We start from the raw sequence: 20,730 nt of genomic DNA on the forward strand, positions 1-20,730 counted from the left end.
TTCCAGTTGTCCAATGGAAGATTGTTTCTGGTTATACTAATTTGTACCTTCCTATATCCAGGAAACAATCCCTCCCACAACCCTGACAGGGCTGGGGAGGTTTAGTGTGAGTTCTGAATCCCATGAGGGTAGTGCAAAGTGGTGGAGATGGTGTCCTCTCAATTGTAATATAGAATTTTTGCCAAGAAGGTGAACTTCTCAGAGTTCATAGATGACTTAATTAATATATATTAACTCTAAAGGGGTAAACATTTTACATGCTTTTAAAATGCTAGTTGAACGGAGCAGTGAAGAAAGCAGGCAGCACATTTCACTGCCATGAGATAGGATTTATTTGTAGTAGTGGAAAAAGCAAGCCCTGTGAGTATTTTATTTTTAGTTCATCTTTAACCATGGATGCTCTAATGTTAGGCTGCTGTCATAATAAATTAACTTGCAGATTTTCTTTGGGGTGGGTACTGCTGCTTTGAAGGAATGGTAAGTAACACCCATGTTCTTTTTCTGTAAAGGTGGATGTGACTACTGCCCACTGGATCGATGGCGTGGCAGTGGTGAGCATGGACCGCAGTGGCCTGATTCCAAAAGAGCTCTGTGTACCTGAAGGCATTATATCTTCTGGCTTGTGTGAACTGGGCTCAGAGAAAGGTCAGGAGGCTGCCATGAGCTCTTTAGGTGGCCCTGGGTTTTCTTCAGAAAGAAGTCCAGAGATGCAGTTCAAACTGAATATACCCGAGACAGTGGAGGCTTCCGCTGTCTCTGGAGAACCCCCAGATAGCTTCAGTGCTGTTTACAAAACACCACCTAGTATACAAAAAAGCATTATACCTACAAGAGAAACATTGGGCTTAGATAGGTATGCCAGTGCCAGATACAGCCCTTTCAACATCAGGGGTGCTAATTACCAGCAGATGCCCTGGGTCAATCCTTACATGGAGCAGGCCATGCCAGCCATCTCCCCTTTCCACAGCTCACCAAATAAGTATTCACTGAACACGTACAAGACCATGCCACTTCAGCAGTCTCACAGCTTAGCCCAGTCGCTGTATTCTCCAGTTTTCGCAAATGAGCGAAAACTGTCAGTCCCTCACTCTGTCAGTCCCTACATCCCATCATCTCTTGCTTCAGCTGTGACGCTCTCAGTGCCTTCAGCCTCTCCACCTGTCCCGCCTCTGGTCCACTGTGCAGACGAAAGCCTGCCCTGGGAGATGGGCGTCAGTCCTGGGAACCTGTTTAATTCCCACTCATATTTCCACGTTCAGAACAATGAGCATTCTAGGGTGTTGTCTGGCAAGGTAGTCACCCATGGCCAGCTGGAGGACACAGCTCCTCTACTGCCCCCCTCACCTTGGCCTTTACCAAGAGTCAGCTTTCCTTCCCAGCCCAGTGCAGACACCTACTCTGAATTTCATAAGCACTACGCCATGATTTCCACCTCGCCCTCCATTTCCCTGTCAAAGCCATGTATGACGGTCAGCAGCGAGTTCCCCGTGGCCAGGCTCTGCAGCAGCAAATATCTGAAGACTCCAGAAGGAGGCAGAAGTACTCAGCCAGTTCCTGAGCACATCTGGAAAACAGCAGGTGAACACAGAAAAGGTGTCTGCTCACCTCCTGTGTTGGAGAAGCAGATGGTTACCAAAGATGTCACTAATAAGCCCCTAGACTTGTCTTCTGAAGTGGTGGACATAGATGCTTCCACAGCTGACCACATGAAAAAGATGGCTCCCAAGGTCCTGGTTTACAGCAGAGCTGGAAGTGGCCAAGTGCTCTCCAGAAGTGAGATTCCGAAAGAAACACTGTCTCCTCCAGGAGACAGCTGTACTGCCTGTAGATCTGAGATCACTAACATGGCTACCTCACCCTGGGTGGTGCCTGGACCAAGGTGTAACAAAGAGAACAATGGCAAAGGCCTGCTACTGAAAAACAAGGCCTTGGACTGGGCCATCTCGCAGCCGCACAGTTCTTCACGTCTCCAAGTGGGAAACACAGGTACTGCAGTCACTAACGTTTTGGGGTCAGTGCTGAGCACGGGTCACCCAGCCTTTGTGTTGCCAGTCCCAAATGCCAGTGCGGATGGCAACAAGACTAGCAGGAGCTCCATGGATTCCATGGCATATTTTAATCAACACATGGGCCAGCCCCTGACCACAACTGCCAAGCATGGCAGTGGCATCAGCAGCAAGGGCACCAAAGCCAGCAACCCAGAACCGAGTTTCAAAGCAAATGAGAATGGCCTCCCACCAAATTCAATATTTCTATCTCCAAATGAGGCGCTCAGGTCCCCACCAATTTCTTACCCTAGGAGTTACCTCCCTTACCCAGCACCTGAAAGCGCGCATCTGAGTCGCGTCTCCTTACATGGTGAGCGACCTATCTACCCTCACCCAGTTTTGTTGCCAAACAGTACTCTCTTTCCCGGGCACCTTGCCACAAAGCCTAGATTGCCCTACAGGGTACCCTTGGGCCAGCCAGAGTTTGTGGCCAACCAAGATGTGTTGGACATGGTGCAGCCCATTATGCCCACTAAAGAAGAGAAAACAGAGAACTTGTCCTGGTCCCACGACAGAGCCGCCTATGAGGACTCAACCGTTTGGAATCAGTTTCCTGAGGTGTTGGAAGCTAACAGCACCACGTTACATCCACAAGTCTCCACTGACAAGAACCTAAATGCAAGCCTTATCTGGAATCAAGGGAAAACTCTCATCAGGAGTGACAGTCTTATCTGTGTAGATCTTCTCGAGGAAGAGCCAGGTGCGAAACCTGATGCAGACCTATCCAAAGCCAGGTTCACGGCTGAGAGTGTTGGCCAGAGTGCTGAGCCCACCAAACCCCCAACTGGCCCAGCCCTGCAGCCACGCCAGGATTTTATTGCCCTGAAAGAGGATTCGGGACAGATCAGTGACTTTCAGGAAGCCTGTACTTTCAAACAAGCTCCAGGCCAGTCTGTCTTCCGTTTAAGCACGGAGAATATTCCAGTGGGAGCCAACAAGGAGAAGCTGGCGATGTCGGTCTTTACTCCATTCCTGGAGCCAAGCCTTGGGAATGATGGCCCTGCGGTAACTTCTGGTGAAACCCAAAAGGATCCCAAACCACTTTGCTTGGGCAGTGCCCCACCGAGTGTGGACATCACCCCCATTTATACCAAGGATGGAGTTGATGAGGCAGAATCAAACAATATCAGAGTTCTGAAACCAAAGCTATCTAAACTGGCAAAGAGAATTGCAAACTCTGCTGGTTATGTGGGTGACCAGTTCAAATGTGTCACTACTGAACTGTATGCAGATTCCAGGCAGCTCAGCCGGGAGCAGCGGGCATTGCAGGTGAGCCCCCCACCCAAATTTCGGGAGGTTGACTAGTTGTCAGTGTTTTAAATGTATGAAGAGGATTGGGGGGACATGGTAGGGCAGGACACTAGGCAGATTTAATTAATGAAGCTTATGGTAATTGAAATGTTTGAAAGGTCTCCAGTAAGGGGGAGTACATGGTAGGACTTAGGAGGTTCGTGTATCTGCATACTCCAAATTATTGTGTAGACTCTAAAAGGACTTCACTCAAATGCTGATATCAGAAGTTTTAATAATTGCAAAGATTGTGTGATGTTTACAGGTTGCTTTAATTTCTGTGCTGTTACTGTATGTTAACAGTTATACCTAGAATTGGTGGAAGTGTGTAGGAGCTGCATGTCTGTGGCATTCGTGCAGCCTTCACACACACCCCTTGCATAATGAGCTATATATAGCCTGTTACTAAACTCAGTAGTGAATTCTCATTCATGCAGGAATTTATCAAGATTTTTAGCATTATTTAGAAGATGAATAAAGTCAAATTATTGCTGTAAAGTCATGAAAAAAGTTGGCACATGTTTATAAAAATGGATAAAGTTATGTAAATGACTCATTGAATGCTCACCTTAATTACATGAATAGAAGGATTGCAAAAGGACAGTATTATATCTACCTGGCTCACCATCAGTTCTGCAAATTTCTGTTTTTCAAATTATTTTTACTAGAATATTACATAAACTTTTAGAATTAAATTTTATTACAAAATATTTGAAGGGAAGCTTATAGCTTACGCCCATCTTTGTTCATTGTGCATCTCTTCTTACTACTGTTTTATCTTTGTTTTTATCTCCAAAAGAGAATGTATTTTTGCAATAGTGTGTTCATGAATATACATACATGCATACTTTATTTCATAAATTGTATTTGTTTTCAGGCAAACCGTTTTTTGGAGATACTTTCCTTTAAGATAAGGCAAGTAAAATATCTTTAATGGTAAGCTGTATTTTTTCCATATTCATTCTCTTTCTAGCGTGCAATGTTGCGCTTTTCGGAGATGGAGATGAAAGAGAGAAAATGTGGCCACCCTGCAACCAAAGACTCTGAGGTGTGCAAGTTTAGCCCTGCTGACCGGGAAAGGCTGAAAGGAAATCAGGGCAAAAAGCGGAAGAAGGTAACCCTGGAGGCCATTGACAACCAGAATGATAGTGAGAGAGGTAAGTAGCTTGAGTGTGGTACCACATCTATGAGAATGGGGTTGAGTCTATTCTCAGAGTTGAGGGAGGTGAGAGGAAGGAATTCACTTTGCAGTTTGGTGGCTGCAGGGGGAAATAGGCTGCTCTTTCAGTCTGCAGAGTGAAGGGTTGATTGTCCTTTTGAAAGTTGTGGCATCCAAGAAAGAAGCAGCTAGAGTGGGTTATTTCTTGGGACATACATCCTTTTTCAAAGAAGCACTGGTCCTGAATTTAGAAATACTCTAATATGGTATGTCTCTGGATACATCTCTGTGGCAGTGGCCTACAAAAAGGTGAATTAACTTGAAAATGTGGTGGTCAAGATTTTCATTTACTCTATGATAGTATAGGCAGTTGAGGTAAATTTTCACTTTAGAAGACAACAAATGAGTTAGGTTCTTAAAACTAGGACGTGCATAAATAGGAACCATCAGTTGGAAGGACAAGGAGGCATTCATCCCTTCCTTCTCAAACATGCAGTGACAGTCTTCTTTGCCAGCTGTTTGGCTGGGTCAGACTTAGGACTTGCTCAATGGAAATGGCTGGGCAGGAATTGGAAGAAGGCTGAGTCAAAGAGCTTCATGAAACTTTTTAGGTCAGGAAACCTCTTTTACACTACAGCATGTGTATGTTTTGTAAACTACTTTGAGTTTTGAACAGAGATTCCCAATGCCTCTTCTGTAGAGGAAATAAGTTTTAACAAGGTTAGCTTTTGCTGGAGTTTCCGTAATTACCTGCAGAGGATGGAATTTAAATCATTGGTAAGTCTTAAACAATCAATACTTCCCCATTTTGTTTAGTGCTAACTGGGCATGGCTCAATAGTAGAGAGGTTGCTTTGTTGCTGTGATGACTTCTAAATGTTGCCGTGGTGATGCTTTTGTGAGGAAATACTGTGGTACAACATGATATATTATGGGACATATGTGCTGTGAATCATATGACTGTGCTGCAGGAAGCAAGTGTTAAACATAGACATGGAGCTTCCCTGGTGGCGCAGTGGTTGAGAGTCCGCCTGCCGATGCAGGGGACACGGGTTCGTGCCCCGGTCCGGGAGGATCCCACGTGCCGCGGAGCGGCTGGGCCCGTGAGCCATGGCCGCTGAGCCTGCGCGTCCGGAGCCTGTACTCTGCAACAGAGGAGGCCACAACAGTGAGAGGCTCGCATACTGAAGAGAAAAGAAAAGAACATAGACATGGTAACATCTGACTAGACTGCAAGACCAAGGACATGTGACTTTCTGTTTTTAGAAAAGTAGCTACAATGGCAGATCCTCATGGTCAGTGCCCCTACATATCTCTTTGTCTGTGTTCTTTGTCTTCAAGGGTAGTTATTTGGATAGGCCTTAAAATGACCTCAATTGCAAAAGACTAAATTGATATCTGCAGGAATGTGCTGTATAGCTTCTCTCCCATGTAGGTTGTATAGCCTGTGTATCTTGCACAGTCACAGATGTTCTTCAGAACACCCACCTTGAGAGGGCTTCATTTAAGAGAATCCAGATCTTTGCTGTGGGAGGCAGCACTGAAAAGGTCTCAGTTGTTTTATTTTTTTTTTTCTCGTAGTGTCTTAAGTGGGTATTTGGGGGAAAGGGTGTATGGACCTAGTTTGGGAAAAGATCCTCTTGTGAAAAGCAGAAGAAAACATAAACTGTGTGTGTGGATGAGTGATTTCAGTGAACCATGACTTTAGCAATGGAGCTTTCTGATAATAGTTCAGAATGAGGCGCCACAGACATCACACTTTGGGGTCCCTGGGGACAAGGCATGAGGAGACTGTAAGTTCAGGCACAGGAGTCCCATGCCTGGCTGAGCGGGAAGGGCAACACATGTGCTGCATGCTCCCAGACCTGGTGGGTGAAGGGGCACCCTCTGCACCCAGGCAGATTTTACCAGGTGGGAAGCCTAGAGCCTGTCAGGAAAGGGCTCTTTCTGTGGGGGTGCTGTCATTCAACAAGGAGCAGGGAGATGAGGTTACCAGTGAATCACTCTTTGCCAGCACATGTGAAATAAGTCATCACAAGTGTTCTGGGTATTTTCTGTGGGCAGAAGATGCCAGCCAAAAAATCAGGTGGGTGAGATATAAACTAATATCACTTTTACAAAGTTTGCATGAGGGTGAAAACTTAAGTAGAAAATATTCTCCTTGAGAATGATGCCTGTTTAGGAATGGTTGAAACTGTTATTAGAGATACAGATCACTACATGACACGTGAAGTTAAAATGTAAAATTTGGACTTGGAATCTGAAACACTTGTGCTGATAAACTGATTCTTAATCTGATGATAAGTTATATGGCAAGGAAGATAGGGTCCTGTCTATTCAACAACTGTTTTGTTGTTCATCTGGAAGACACAAAATATCACCTAGCTAATCAGTCTTCAAACCACCTGTCTTGAGACATCTGTGAAAGGCATATGTGCCAATGAGAGGGATAGAAGTACATAGTGTCATGGGGGTGCTGAGATATCAAGGACCTTTCTCCTGGACAGGAAATGGTAACAGTTACATGGTTTCAGTGATACAGTTTTCACTTTAAGTGTGATGAGAGGACAGAGACGGATTAGCAGTAACTAGATTGATTTCTTTGAAGTTGCCTCTGAACCTGTACATACACTAATAAACTTTGCTAAAGGGTTCCTCATCCTAGTGCCATTGGTCTTCTCAGGTTCCCTGCATTCCTCTGCTTATCTTGAAGGTTGCAGTAGTAGCCTGGGCTGTAGGCCCAGAACATATAGTAGAGACCATATGCTTTGTCCCATAAAGGATGTGGGCTGTCTTTCACCACTTTGTTCACTGTCCCTTTTCCTTCATCATTTTTCCTGTTGACCCAAGTGAGTATTAGTGTTTTTCTTTCTGTAGGTGATATTTGGTAGATACTTGGTCTGTTTATTATATTAGCCTTCACTTAATTGAAAATATGGACTTCAGCATATGTTTTCATAGAGGTTTTTAGGTCAGTCTTGGCTTGCTTAGATTTTGCTGCCAAAGGAAAGGACCATGTATGCTTAAAAGGACTGCATATGCTTCATGCCTCATTTTGGTTGTTTCCTTCATGCCCCCAACTGTGAAAACATAAAGTTACTAGTCCATTCAGTATAGAAGATAAGGCATTTGTATTTTGAACAGTTGTAGTGGAAGAGCTCTGTTCTCATACCACCTCCAGGGCAGTATAGTAATGATTACATACAACCTACAGGCCCTTGGAAAGGTGCTCATACCTCCTCTTCCCGGTTGCTAGATGCTTAAGCCCCAAGATAGCTAAAGACAGAGAGACAAAGTCTCCCAAGACTTATGTTCCAGCAAAGAGAGTGACCACACTCCTCTTCTCTTCCTATACTCCCATTACTGATGTGTAAGACAGGCTAACTAACCCACCCCGCCAGGGTACTTTTTGTTTAATTTGTAGTTATTTCTCCATTAGATGACTGGCCTGAGAGGGAAATGACAGGTGTGCATTGAATTAACAGGGCTCCATCCCAAAAAGCAGCGCTACTTGCTGCACCTTACAGAACGGGAGCATCAGGTGTTGGCGGCAGAGAGCAAACCTGCCTGGCAAGGCAGGAAGGAAGTGACCCAGGCTGTTAAGCCTGAGGTCATTGCCCAGAGCAGTGAAATCTCTGAAGAGAAACCCAGCAAAAAGAGTGCAGAGGCCAAAGGCAACAGAAGCTGGTCAGAGGAGTTCCTCAAATCCAGTGCCAATTATCAAGGTACACGGGGGCCTCTCCTGGAGGGTGGGTCACCTGTCGTCTGTGGCAGAGGGCCCTGGACGGGACCTGAGCACCATCGAAGTTGGCTGAGTAGTACGTGGTAGGTGGGGAGTTCTCTCCTGAGTCCTACTAGCCTCCATACTTCTTCCTTCTGCAATGTACAGTGAGGAGCTCAGTTGAAAGGAGGGAGATTTATTTCTTGGGCTTTTCTTACCCAGACCATGGCTGCTCAGGAAGATAAGTCTTGTTGACCCTGTGGCGTGACAGTGCCCTCATTCCAGCACCTTAGTATGTCAATTTGGTAGTTTCTTAGAATGTAGGCTGGTTGTCCTTGGTTGGGAAGGTCCTGCATCTGAGCCCACTAGGTGGGGGTGTAAAATCATGAAGAGCTGACTCTTGCTCTCTTGTCATGGTTCTTCGAACAAACATGACACTCATTTTGTGGGTTAACTTATTTGCTGTTTGAATTTGAGTCATTAAAATATTAAGGCTTGGGCTTCCCTGGTGGCACAGTGGTTGAAAGTCCGCCTGCCGTTGCGGGGGACACGGGTTCGTGCCGTGGAATGGCTGGGCCCGTGAGCCATGGCCGCTGGGCCTGCGCGTCTGGAGCCTGTGCTCCGCTACAGAAGAGGCCACAACAGTGAGAGGCCCACGTACCGCAAAAAAAAAAATAAAAAATATTAAGGCTTTGAAATGTAATTAGTATACCTTTGAAAACTGAAGTGATCAGTGTTAACAGTAGTTTTTTCTTCCTGTACCAGCTAAAACTTGTAACGCATGTTTCTGCCTTTCCTACACCTCACCCCTCCACCCCCGCCTTTTAGACTTTCCTGTATCCTCCAGCTCCGTGCCCACGAAGAGGCTTTTATCTACCATTGCAGGCAACCAAATACAAACCCAGCCAAGCTGCACAGCAGACTTGATGATGCATACCAAACAGCAGAGAATTAAACAAAGCCATAAGCCAGGTGTACTGCACAGAGATGATCAAGAGGATTGCCAGGGTGCCATGCTGCTGCAGAAATACACTAACAGCACTGAGAAAACATCTGGGAAGAGACTGTGCAAAACCAAGCATTTGATTCCTCAGGGGCCCAGGCGGTGTACCTCACTGAAAAGCGACAGTGCAGATAGCCAGGTACCTTTTGACATCTCCTCCTGAATCAGGCTTGTGCAGGCACTCCATAAGTTATTGCTTGCCTACCTGTTCCCTGCTTCTCAAAGAACAAAGCTTTCCTTTTCCTGATCTCGTTCCCCAAGTTGACTCACTTGTCCTAGCGACCATATCTCCTAGGTGGTGATGAAGTTTCAAACTAGTACGAATGAAATCCTTTCCCCAGTACCCTCTGACACCCCTCCCTCCTCCAAACAACTGAAAAGGAAAAAATGCCACCTTCTCAGGTTTGTAAGGGCAAGAATCAGCTGTTGGAAGATGGCCTTAAATGTTTGTACTGCCTGGTTTTGTGATAGGTGAACATCCAGAGATTCCGAAATCAGCCTGAGCTCACTTCTAACTGCGAACAGTCACCAGCCAAGCAGGACCAGAAGTACTTCAACAGTTTGCAGCAATTGCTCCCAGCTTCACAGACCTCACAGCTGCTGTACTCAGGGTCATCTCCACAGACAACCCAGTGTTGCCCTTTGCACCCGAAAGCACGGAGACTTTCTGTCAATAAGAATACTGGAGAGACCCTCCTGCAGCGGGCTGCCCGACTTGGCTACGAGGTGGGTGTCCTCGTGTGTGTTTTTGTGGGTTCCTAGATTCAGAAATCACTGGCCACTCCTCCGTGACATGAGGTAGGAGGGTGCACTGCCTGGGACCAGGGCAGGGGAGGAGATGGCATTCAGAGCCCAGCGCCCTTAGCATTAGGAGCTGGGCTTAGGTATTCTCCCAGGATGTTTATATTAGCCCTGCTGGTGCTGCCCTTCTTTTGGTGACTTGTTCACACCAGTCAGGGTGTGAAAAGAAAGGCCGCTCTGATATTTACTTTGTTTAAGCAGGTAGCTTGGTTTGGCATCCTCTAGTCTTGCTCACTTATATCTGCTATCAAATTTGACATAATCCAGGGCTTGTGGAAATAAGCCTTTTGGATTCTGATTAGCAAGGGGAAGAGAACTTACTAGCCCCATTTTGGCTTGTTTATGAACAGATACACATTGGGGTCAGCTGTTGGTCAGTGTCTGCAGGGTAGGTGCTGAGGCAGCAGGGTTGTGGAAATGGAGGGGGACAGACCTCTATTCCTGAGAGGGTAGGAGAGCCCAAGGGCAGATGAGAGGAGGGACTTAGACTTTGCTCCGAACTCCCTGCCCATTTCACCTGCATTTCCCCACCTAGCGTGGCTGATGTCAGTGGTAGATTGTATTGTCTCAGCACTCGTTCTAAGCCCACAAGATCATGGTAATGCATTTCATCCTTTCAACCTTTTCGTGTGGTAGTAACAAGTATTATCTTGACTTCAGATGAGGAATTTGAACCCCAGAGGGGTTAAATGCTACTTATGCAGGTAGCAGTTCACCAGTATGGCTCCAAAGCCAAGCCCCCCCATCTTCCCTTCTCTCCCCTACCCCACTGCTGTCCAAGGACTACGTCACATTGGAATTGCCCTACTTACAATTTGAAATATCTGTGAAATAGATTACTGCCACTGTGCATCTTTAGCACCACACAGGATTTAACTGAAACTGTGTCTCCTTCACCTTGGCCAGATTTGTGCTGCTATCCAGTGTCCTGTGAGCCCTTTCTGAGTGCCCAGTTGTCCGTCTCCCATTGACCCTGAGCACACTTCATGAGTGGGTGGGAAGTTGTAAGTAAGCTAGCACCCTGTGGGACAGTTCTTTGAAACAGTAGCATTTTCTTAGTCTGGGATATTTTTAATTTGTGCAATAAAAACAGTTTTTGTTTGGGAATGGGTGGGGTACCCTTCAGACATTCCCAATTTCTAGTGTTAAAAAATAAACCAGAAATGTATAGAGAGACTTGCCTGGCCTCATAACCATTCTAACTGTTGGTGACAGCAGTTATCATTTGTTTAGAAGCCACCATCCTTAAAAACTAAGATGCATGTATTTAACCAACTTGCCTGCAACAGAGAAGGGTTTTCAGGTGGTTATCACATTTAGGTTACATTTCTCTAGCCGGGGCTATTGATTTGACCTTTTGACTCTCAACACTAAACGTGAGTTACAAGTTTCATAGGTCATGTAAACTTGAAGTTGGGGTTTGACCTCTCTTGTCTGCAATTTCCCCAGGTGTTGAGTAAGAATAATCCTGTTCCTGGTATCTCATAGGTATTTCTGTGGGATAACATAAGACACATTCATTTGCAGAAATGAAAAGTACTATGTGATAGTAACACAGTTGAGTTGACAGTTGATGGCAGAAAGTCTGACCTGGTTACTGCTGCTTTGTTGCCACCCTCCACGTGAAGAGAGTTGAAATAGCCATTAGCTATCATGTCTTTTTATTTCTGTGTACCCTTGAATTAGCTGTAGTAGCGATGAAGGTCTCCAGATGAAGGCCATAATTGTCAGAGCAAATAAACCCTGGGTTGATAGGATACCAGGTGGGCTGCCAAGATCTGGGTAAATTGATCTGTACCGAGCAGTCAGTGCCTTTCAGAGCCTTGTGACAGGGCCTCACCCTGCCTGGGGCACAAAACTCATTAGCTTTGCAGGTGTTCACTTGAGTCTGCCTAGTGAGGGCCTGCTAAAAGAGCAGCTTCATGCGGTATCCCAGTTCAGTAACCAGGGCTTCAGTGCAGGTGGCCTGGGAGTCCAGAGGATTGTGGGCTGTCTGGCAGGTTAGGATCTGAATGAAGGAATCCATTTGTGGGCGTGCCTTCTCTCTTTCTTCTCTTGTTTTGGGAGGGAGCTGCCGCAGTGACCCAAAGTAACAGGGTGCTGATGGCCAGGTTTGCCAGCGTGTCACATTAGGTTCATGGGATGAGCAAATGGAATATCCTAGTTAGCTCCCAAGTGGGTGGTCACCTTTGGTTGATGTGTCCTTGAAAAGTCATAAAAGGCTTCTCACAACCCACCTCACTTCTGTGAGTGGCTGGAATGGCCCTTGTTTTAAATTTAGCAGGTGAGTTATTTAAGAGTTGTCACAATGAGGCCTGCTGTGACTCCAGTGAGCTCCCCCTTAACAAGTATTGGGTCCCCTGTAGACTCCATCTACTTTGTTTCCTTTGTTGTCAGAACATGATAGCTCTCTGCTGAGCATGCCTTGTAGGAAAACAGTGTAACTTGTTTATTGGTGGCACATTTTGTTCTATATTTATGAAACTTTCTTAACCAAGGTGATAAAACATTGAATAAGTTGCTTCTCTTGTGTAGTGGGAGTATATCTGTGTATATATTTACACATTTTTAATAAACTATTTTTTAGCAGCTTTAGGTTTTTAGAATTGAGCAAAAATACAGAGTTCCCTGTATTTGTACAAACTTCTTCCCCCCCAAATTCCTATTATTAATGTTTTGTTACAGTTGATATGTTGATAATGACACATTATTAGTAACTAAAGTTCATAGTTTACATTAAAGTTCACTCTGTTTTCTACAGGCTCTGGTTTTGATTAACTACTGATATTATAACATACCAAAGAAATGAAATTAGTAACAGTGATTCTAATACAAACTCTTTATATTCTGTTCACATTCTGAAAAGTAGGAGGAATACACTTTTATTTAATACCTGAAATGCATAGGTTGATTCCTGTCACCAACGTAAGTAAATATGAAATATTACATTGATTCAACCCCAACTGGGATGGAGAATGAAGCAAAATACAGCACTTTATGTAGTCCATGGGGAGAGCCTCTTCTTTTTTTCTGTATTTTTTTATTGCAGTATACTTGCTTTACAATATTGTGTTAGTTTCTGCTGTACAGCAAAGTGAATCAGTTATACATACACATATATCCATTGTTTTAGATTTCCTTCCCATTAAGTTCACCACAGAGCATTGAGTAGAGTTCCCTGTGCTATACAGTATGTTCTCGCTAATTACCTGTTTTATACATAGTAGTGTATATATGTCAGTCCCAAACTCCCAGTTCATCCCACTCACCCCCCATCCCCCTTGGCATCCCATGTGTTTGTTCTCTACGTCGGTGTCTCTATTTCTGCTTTGTAAATAAGATCGTCTATACCATTTTTCTCAGATGCCACATATATGAGTTAATATACGATATTTATTTTTCTCTTTCTGACTGACTTCATTCTGTATGACAGCCTCTAGGTCCATCCACGTCTCTACAAATGACCCACTTCTTTTTATGGCTGAGTTATTCCATTGTATATATGTGCCACATCTTCTTGATCCATTCGTCTGTCTGTGGACACTTAGGGTGCTTCCGTGTCCTGGCTATTGTAAATAGAGCTGCAATAAACATTGTGGTACATGACTCTTTTTGAATTATGGTTTTCTCAGGGTATATGCCCAGTAGTGGGATTGCTCGGTCGTATGGTAGTTCTATTTGTAGTTTCTTAAGGAACCTCCATACTGTTCTCCATAGTGGCTGTATCAGTTTACATTCCCACCAGGAGTGCAAGAGGGTTCCCTTTTCTCCACATCCTCTCCAACATTTATTGTTTGTAGATTTTTTGATGGTGGCTATTCTGACTGATGGGAGGTGATATACCTGCTTTTAGTTTTGATTTGTATTTCTCTAATAATTAGTGATGATGAGCATCTTTTCATGTGCCTCTTGGCCATCTGTATGTCTTCTTCAGAGAAATTTAGGTCTTCTCCATTTACGTCTTCCACCCATTTTTTGATTGGGTTGTTTGCTCCATGAACTGTTTGTATATTTTGAAGGTTAATCCTTTGTCCATTGCTTTGTTTGCAAATATTTTCTCCCATTCTGGAGCATTGTCTCTTTGTCTTGTTTATGGTTTCCTTTGCTGTGCAGAAGAAAAGCTTTTAAGTTTAATTAGGTCCAATTTCTTTACTTTTGCTTTTATTTTCATTACTTTAGGAGCTGGGCAAAAAAGATCTTGCTGTGTTAAAGAGTGTTTTTCCTATGTTTTCCTCTAAGAGTTTATAGTGTTCTAATTTACATTTAGGTCTTTAATCCATTTTGAGTTTATTTTTGTGTATGATGTTAGGGAGTGTTCTAATTTCATTCTTTTATATGTAGATGTTCAGTTTTCTCAGCATCACTTATTGAAGCGGCTGTCTTTTCTCCATTGTATATTCTGGCCTCCTTTGTCATAGATTAGGTGACCATAGGTGTGTGGGTTTATCTCTGAGCTTTCTGTCCTGTACCATGGATGTATCTTTCTCTTTTTCTGCCAGTACCATACTGTCTTGATTACTGTAGCTTTATAGTATAGTCTGAAGTCAGGGAGCCTGATTACTACAGCTTCATTTTTCTTTCTCAGGTTTGCTTTTGCTATTTGAGATATTTTGTGGTTCTATACAAGTTGTAAAATTTTTTGTTCTAATTCTGTGAGAAATCCCACTGGTAATTTGATAAGGATTACATTGATTCTGTAGATTGCTTTGGGTAGTACAGTCATTTTCACAATGTTGATTCGTCCAATCCAAGAACATGGTATATCTCACCATCTGTTTCTGTCGTCTTTGACTTCTTTCATCAGTATCTTGTAGTTTTCTGTGTGCTGGTCTTTTGCCTCCTTAGGTAGATTTATTCCTAGGTATTTTATTCTTTTTGTTGCATTGGTAAATGGGAATGTTCCCTTGATTTCTCTTTCTGATCTTCCATTGTTAGTGTACAGGAATGCGAGAGATTTCTGCGCATTACTTTTGTATCTTGCAACTTTACCAAATTCATGGATGAGCTCTAATAGTTTTCTGGTGGCATCTTTAGGATTTTCTAGGTATAGTATCATGTCATCTGCAAACAGTGACAGTTTTACTTTTCCAATTTGGGTCCCTTTTATTTCTTTTTTCTTCTCTGATTGCCATGGCTAGGGCTTCCAAAACTATGTTGACTAACAGTAGCGAGAGTGGACACCTTTTTGTTTCTGATTTTATAGGAAATGCTTTCAGTTTCTCACCACTGAGAATAGTGTTTGCTGTGGGTTTGTCATATCTGGCCTTTATTATGTTGAGGAATGTTCCCCCTATGCCCACTTTCTGGAGAGATTTTATCATAAATGGCTGTTAAATTTTGTCAAAAAATTTTCCTGCATCTATTGAGATGATCATATGGTTTTTGGGTTTTTTTTTTTTTTTTGATCATATGGTTTTTATCCTTCAGTTTGTTACCATGGTGCATCACAGTGATTGATTTGCATATATTGAAGAGTCCTTGGATCCCTGGGATAAATCCTACTTGATCATGGTGTATGATCTTTTTAATGTGTTGTTGGATTTATTTTGTTGAAGATTTTTGCATCAGTGTTCAAAAATTTGATATTGGTCTGTAATTTTCTGTTTTTTGTGCTTTCTTTGTCTGGTTTTGGTACCAAGGTGATGGTGGCCTTGTAGAATGAGTTTGGGAGTGCTCCTCTGTGTAATTTTTTCCAGAGTTTTAGAAGGATAGGTGTTAGCTTCTGTAAATGTTTGATAGAATTAGCCTGTGAAGCCATCTGGTCCTGGACTTTTGTTTGTTGGAATATTTTTAATCACAACTTCAGTTTCATTACTTGTGATTGGTCTGTTCATATGTTCTATTTCTTCCTGGTTCAGTCTTGGAAGGTTGTACTTTTCTAAGAATTTGTCCATTTCTTCCAGGTTGTCCATTTTATTGACATACGGCTGCTTGTAGTAGCCTTTGATCCTTTGTATTTCCTTTGTATTTCTGCGGTATCAGTTGTAAGTTTTTTTTCATTTCTAATTTTGTTGATTTGAGTCCTCTACTTCTTTTTCTTGATGAGTATGGCTAAAGGTTTATCAATTTTGTTTGTCTTTTCAAAGAACCAGCTTTTCGTTTTATTGATCATTGCTATTGTTTTTTTTTAATTTCTATTTTATTTATTTCTGCTCTGATCTTTATGATCTGATCTTCTGATCTTTATGATCTTTCCTCTACTAAATTTGGGTTTTATTTGTTCTTTTTTCCCTAGTTGTGTTAGGTGTAAGTTCAGTTTGTTTGAGACTTTTCTTGTTTCTTTCTTTTTTTTTTTTTTTTTTTGCGGTACGCGGGCCTCTCACTGTTGTGGCCTCTCCCATTGTGGAGCACAGGCTCCGGATGCGCAGTCTCAGCGGCCATGGCTCACGGGCCTAGCCGCTCCACAGCATGTGGGATCTTCCCAGAATGGGGCACAGACCTGCTTCCCCTGCATCGGCAGGCGGACTCTCAACCACTGTGCCACGAGGGAAGCCATTTTCTTGTTTCTTGAGTTAAGAGTGTGTTGCTATAAACTTCCCAGTTAGAACTGCTTTTGTTGTGTCCCATAGATTTTAGGTTGTCATGTTTTCATTGTCATTTGTTTGTAGGTATTTTTTTGATTTCCTCTTTGATTTCTTCAGTGATCTCATTGGTCATTTAGTAGCATATTATTTATCCTCCATGTGTTTGTATTTTTTACAGTTTTTTTCCTGTAATTTATTTCTAATATCATAGCATTGTGGTTAGAAAAGATGTTTGATATGATTTCAGTTTTCTTAAATTTACCAAGGCTTGATTTGTGACCCAGGATGTGATCTGTCCTGAAGAATGTTCTATAGCACTTGAGAAGAAAGTGTATTGTGCCACTTTTGGAAGGAATGTCCTATAAATATCAATTAAGTTCATCTTTTTAATGTGTCGTTTAAAGCTTGTGTTTCCTTATTTATTTTCATTTTGGATGATCTGTCCATTGGTGTTAGTGGGTTGTTAAAGTCCCCCAGTCTTATTGTTTTACTGTCAATTTCCCCTTTTATGGCTGTTATCATTTGCCTTATGTATTGAGGTGCTCCTATGTTGGATGCGTATATATTTATAATTGTTATATCTTCTTCTTGCATTGATCCGTTGATCATTATATAGTGTCCTTCCTTATCTCTTGTTACAGTCTTTATTTTAAAGTTTATTTTTCGTGAAACGAGTATTGCTACTCCAGTTTTCTTTTGATTTCCATTTGGATGGAATATCTTTTTCCGTCCCTTCACTTTCAGTCTGTATGTGTTCCTGAGTGAAGTGGGTCTTTTGTAGACAACATATCTAAGGTCTTGTTTTTGTATCCGTTCAGCCAGTCTGTGTCTTTTGGTTGGAGCATTTAATCCATTTACATTTAAGGTAATTATTGATAAGTTTGTTTCTATTACCATTTTCTTAACTGTTTGGGGTTTGCTTTTGTAGGTCTTTTCCTTCTCTTGTGTTTCCTGCCTAGAGAAGTTCCTTTATTATTTGTTGTAAAGCTGGTTTGGTGGTGCTGATTTCTCTTAGCTTTTGCTTCTCTGTAAACCTTTTGATTTCTCCATCGAATCTGAATGAGATGCTTGCTGGGTAGAGTAATCTTGGCTGTAAGCTTTTCTCTTTCATCACTTTAAGTATATTCTGCCACTCCCATCTGGCCTGCAGAGTTTCTGCTGAAAAATCAGCTGATAACCTTATGGGGATTCCTTTGTATATTATTTTTTGCTTTTCATTTGCTGCTTTTAATATGTTTTCTTTTAATTTAATTTTTGTTAATTTGATTAATATGTGTCTCGGCATGTTTCTCCTTGGGTTTGTCCTGTATGGGACTCTGTACTTCCTGGACTTGATTGACTATTTCCTTTCCCATGTTAGGGAAGTTTTTGACTACAGCCTCCAAATATTTTCAGACCCTTTCTCTCTTTCTTCTTCTGGGACACCTATGATTCGAATATGGTGCATTTAAGGTTGTCCTGGAGGTCTCTGAGATTGTCCTCATTTATTTTCTTTCTTTTTTCTTTATTCTGCTCTGCAGCAGTTATTTCCACCATTCTGTCTTTCAGCTCACTTACTTATTCTTCTGCTTCAGTTATTCTGCTATTGATTCCTTCTAGAATAGTTTTAATTTCAGTTATTGTTTTGTTCATGTTTGTTCTTTAGTTGGTGTGTTTTGGGGTGTCTGTGGGCTTAGTACTTTAGGCAGCCTGTCTGCTGGTGAGTGGGTTTGTGTTCCTCTCTTGCTTGTTGTTTGGCATGGGCCGTTCAGCACTGGAGCCTGCAGGCAGTTGGGTGGAGCTGGGTCTTGGAGTTGAGATGGAGACCTGCAGCTCTAGGAGAGCTGTTTAATATTCCCTGGGGCTGGGAATTGTCTAGTGTTCCAGCATCCTGGACTTGGTTCTCCCACCCCAGAGGCTCAGGCTCGACCTCCAGCCTGGGAACTAAGACCCAGCAAGCCACACAGCTTGGCATAAAAGGGGAAAAAAAAAAGAAAGGGTTGAATGAAAGCAAACATTCAACCCCAAGACAAATAGCAATGACAAAACAAGCAAACAGCAACAACAATTAAGAACAAACAAATGAACAGACAGCCAAGGCCCCAGACAGATGGTAAAAGCAGAACCAAACAAGAACAACAACAAAAAAAGAAACATGCAAACATATAAAAAAAGAGAAACAAAAACAGGGAAACCAAAAAACAAAAGAAAAAACAGAAACAAAAGAACCCCAAAATGAAATCAAACAATTAAAAACAAAATTGACAAAAACAAAAAAGAAAAAAAGGCAGAATGCAAACTGAAGGAAAAAGGAAAGAAAACAAAGCAAACAAAAAAATGATTAAACAAAAAATAAAGATGAGAACAAATAGAACATAGAAAAAAAATAACAAAATAGAACAAAGGAAAGGAAAAAAACAAGGAAGAAAAACAGTGAGAAAAAAGTAACAGAGAAATAGAAATATAAAAACAATTTTAAGAATCTGAAAAAATTTTAAAAACTAAGTGAAAATAAAAACAAATAATTTTTTTTAAAAACCAACAGAACAGAACAAAACATACACACATACAAAATAAGAAACAAAAACAGAGAAAACAAAAAACAAGAGGACAACTAGACAAAAGTATCCCAATATGAAATCAAACAATTAAAAACGGAACTAAGAAATACAAAAAACAAAAAGTACAAAAGCAGAATGCAAACTGAAGTAAAAAGCACAAACACACAAATGATAAAAAAAAGTAAGAAAAGATAAGAACAAATTGAAAAAAGGAAAAAGTAGAACAAAGGAAAAAACACAAGGAAGAAACAGAACAAGGAAAAAGTAACAGAAATAGAAACATAAAAAATTAAAAATATATGGAAAATATAAACAATAGAAATAAAAATAAAAACAAACAAAAAACAAGAGAACAGAACAAAACATAAAAAATAGTAATAATAATATTTTCCTGGGTCTCAGATGTCAGTGTCCTTGCCTCCACCATGAGGCACGGCGAACCTCCGCCTCCCCAGGAGGCCCTCCAAAACCTCTCAGTAGGTCTCTGTTTCCCCTGTGGGCACTGTGGAGGCAGCTCGGACTCTGTCCTGTCCCAACTCCTGCATGTACTAGTACCCAGAGTCCACAGCTGCTTAGAGCTAGACCAGTGTCATTTGTGTGAACACTAATCCATTCAATTATTCCATAGACGCAGGGTTTACCAAGCTGATTGTAGGGACTTAATCTGCGACTTGTGCATTTGCTCAGAAAGATTTTTGTTCTTGTTCCTTAGTTGCCCTGCTCCTGGGGCTCAGCTGTGGTTTTAGCTCCACCTCTGTGTGTGGGCCACCCACAGGGTTCTGCTTCTGAGGCTGCCCTGGAGCACTCGGGTTTGCCCCTGTGAGGGCAGGTTGTGAAGGTGGCACAACTCCCTGGGTTGCGGGAACCCTGGCAGTGACAGGTGCATGAGAAAGCTGGAGGCCATGGGCACAACAGATGTAGCCCTAATACCTGGCCGTCTGTGCGAGAAGGTTAGCCCTGGAGGGGGCTTTTCTTAGCCCTAGCTGCAGGCACAAGAAGCTCAGCCCTGGTGGGGGCTTTTCCTTGTGCCTGTGGCAGGTGTGACAAAGTCAGCCCTGGAGGAGGCTTTTCTTAGCCTTGGCCACAGGCACGAGAAGACCAGCCCTGGAGGGGGCTTTTCCTAGTTCCTGGTAGCAGGCATGAGAAGGTCAGCCCTGGTGGGGTCTTTTGTAGTGCCTGGTGGAGCATGGGGCCAGCACATGGAGAAAGAGGCTGTGATAACAGGCTCCACTCCTGTGTGTCACTCAGTGGTGGCTCCTTGCTTCTGTGACAGTCTGGGTTTTCTCTACGATCATTCTTGAGAGAGACTCTTCTTTAATATAAAAACAGAAGCATTTGCTTCCCAGGTTCTGATCTTTACAGGAGCGTGAGGACTGGCTAACCTCCTGAGTTTCCCTCCCTCTTTAAGGTTAGGGATGTTCTTTACCTCATTTACTCTCTTCTTGTGTGTTGGTTTTCTATATTTTTATCTAAACTTGTATTGTCATCCACTACCACCTACCAAGTATACCCATCAAATGGGAGTGCTTTTGTACTTACCAATGCATCGTCTCCATCATCAAGACTTTCACACACACACCTTCCACCAAGATGGATATTGCCTGCCCATGCTACAGTGGGTTCTCAGGCCTGAGGGTGGACGTCT

The 20,730-nt window shown here is 42.6% G+C and overlaps 1 protein-coding gene across 1 annotated transcript in view; it reads left to right on the forward strand.

Moving 5' to 3' along the window:
- Positions 1 to 491: 491 nt before the first annotated feature.
- Positions 492 to 20,730, forward strand: part of LOC112415965 (BCL-6 corepressor-like) — a gene marked incomplete at its 5' end in the record, with an annotated part of 42,493 nt that continues 22,254 nt past the window's right edge. Inside the window, 6 exons of the mRNA XM_024769183.1 lie at positions 492 to 3,317; positions 4,312 to 4,495; positions 5,198 to 5,274; positions 7,963 to 8,221; positions 9,046 to 9,359; positions 9,692 to 9,946. Of these exons, the coding sequence (XP_024624951.1) occupies positions 492 to 3,317; positions 4,312 to 4,495; positions 5,198 to 5,274; positions 7,963 to 8,221; positions 9,046 to 9,359; positions 9,692 to 9,946 (3,915 nt within the window). The remainder of the gene's footprint in view (positions 3,318 to 4,311; positions 4,496 to 5,197; positions 5,275 to 7,962; positions 8,222 to 9,045; positions 9,360 to 9,691; positions 9,947 to 20,730) is intronic.

This window comes from Neophocaena asiaeorientalis, unplaced genomic scaffold, assembly GCF_003031525.2.
Source record: "Neophocaena asiaeorientalis asiaeorientalis breed wild unplaced genomic scaffold, Neophocaena_asiaeorientalis_V1.1 scaffold679, whole genome shotgun sequence".
NCBI lineage: Eukaryota > Metazoa > Chordata > Mammalia > Artiodactyla > Phocoenidae > Neophocaena > Neophocaena asiaeorientalis.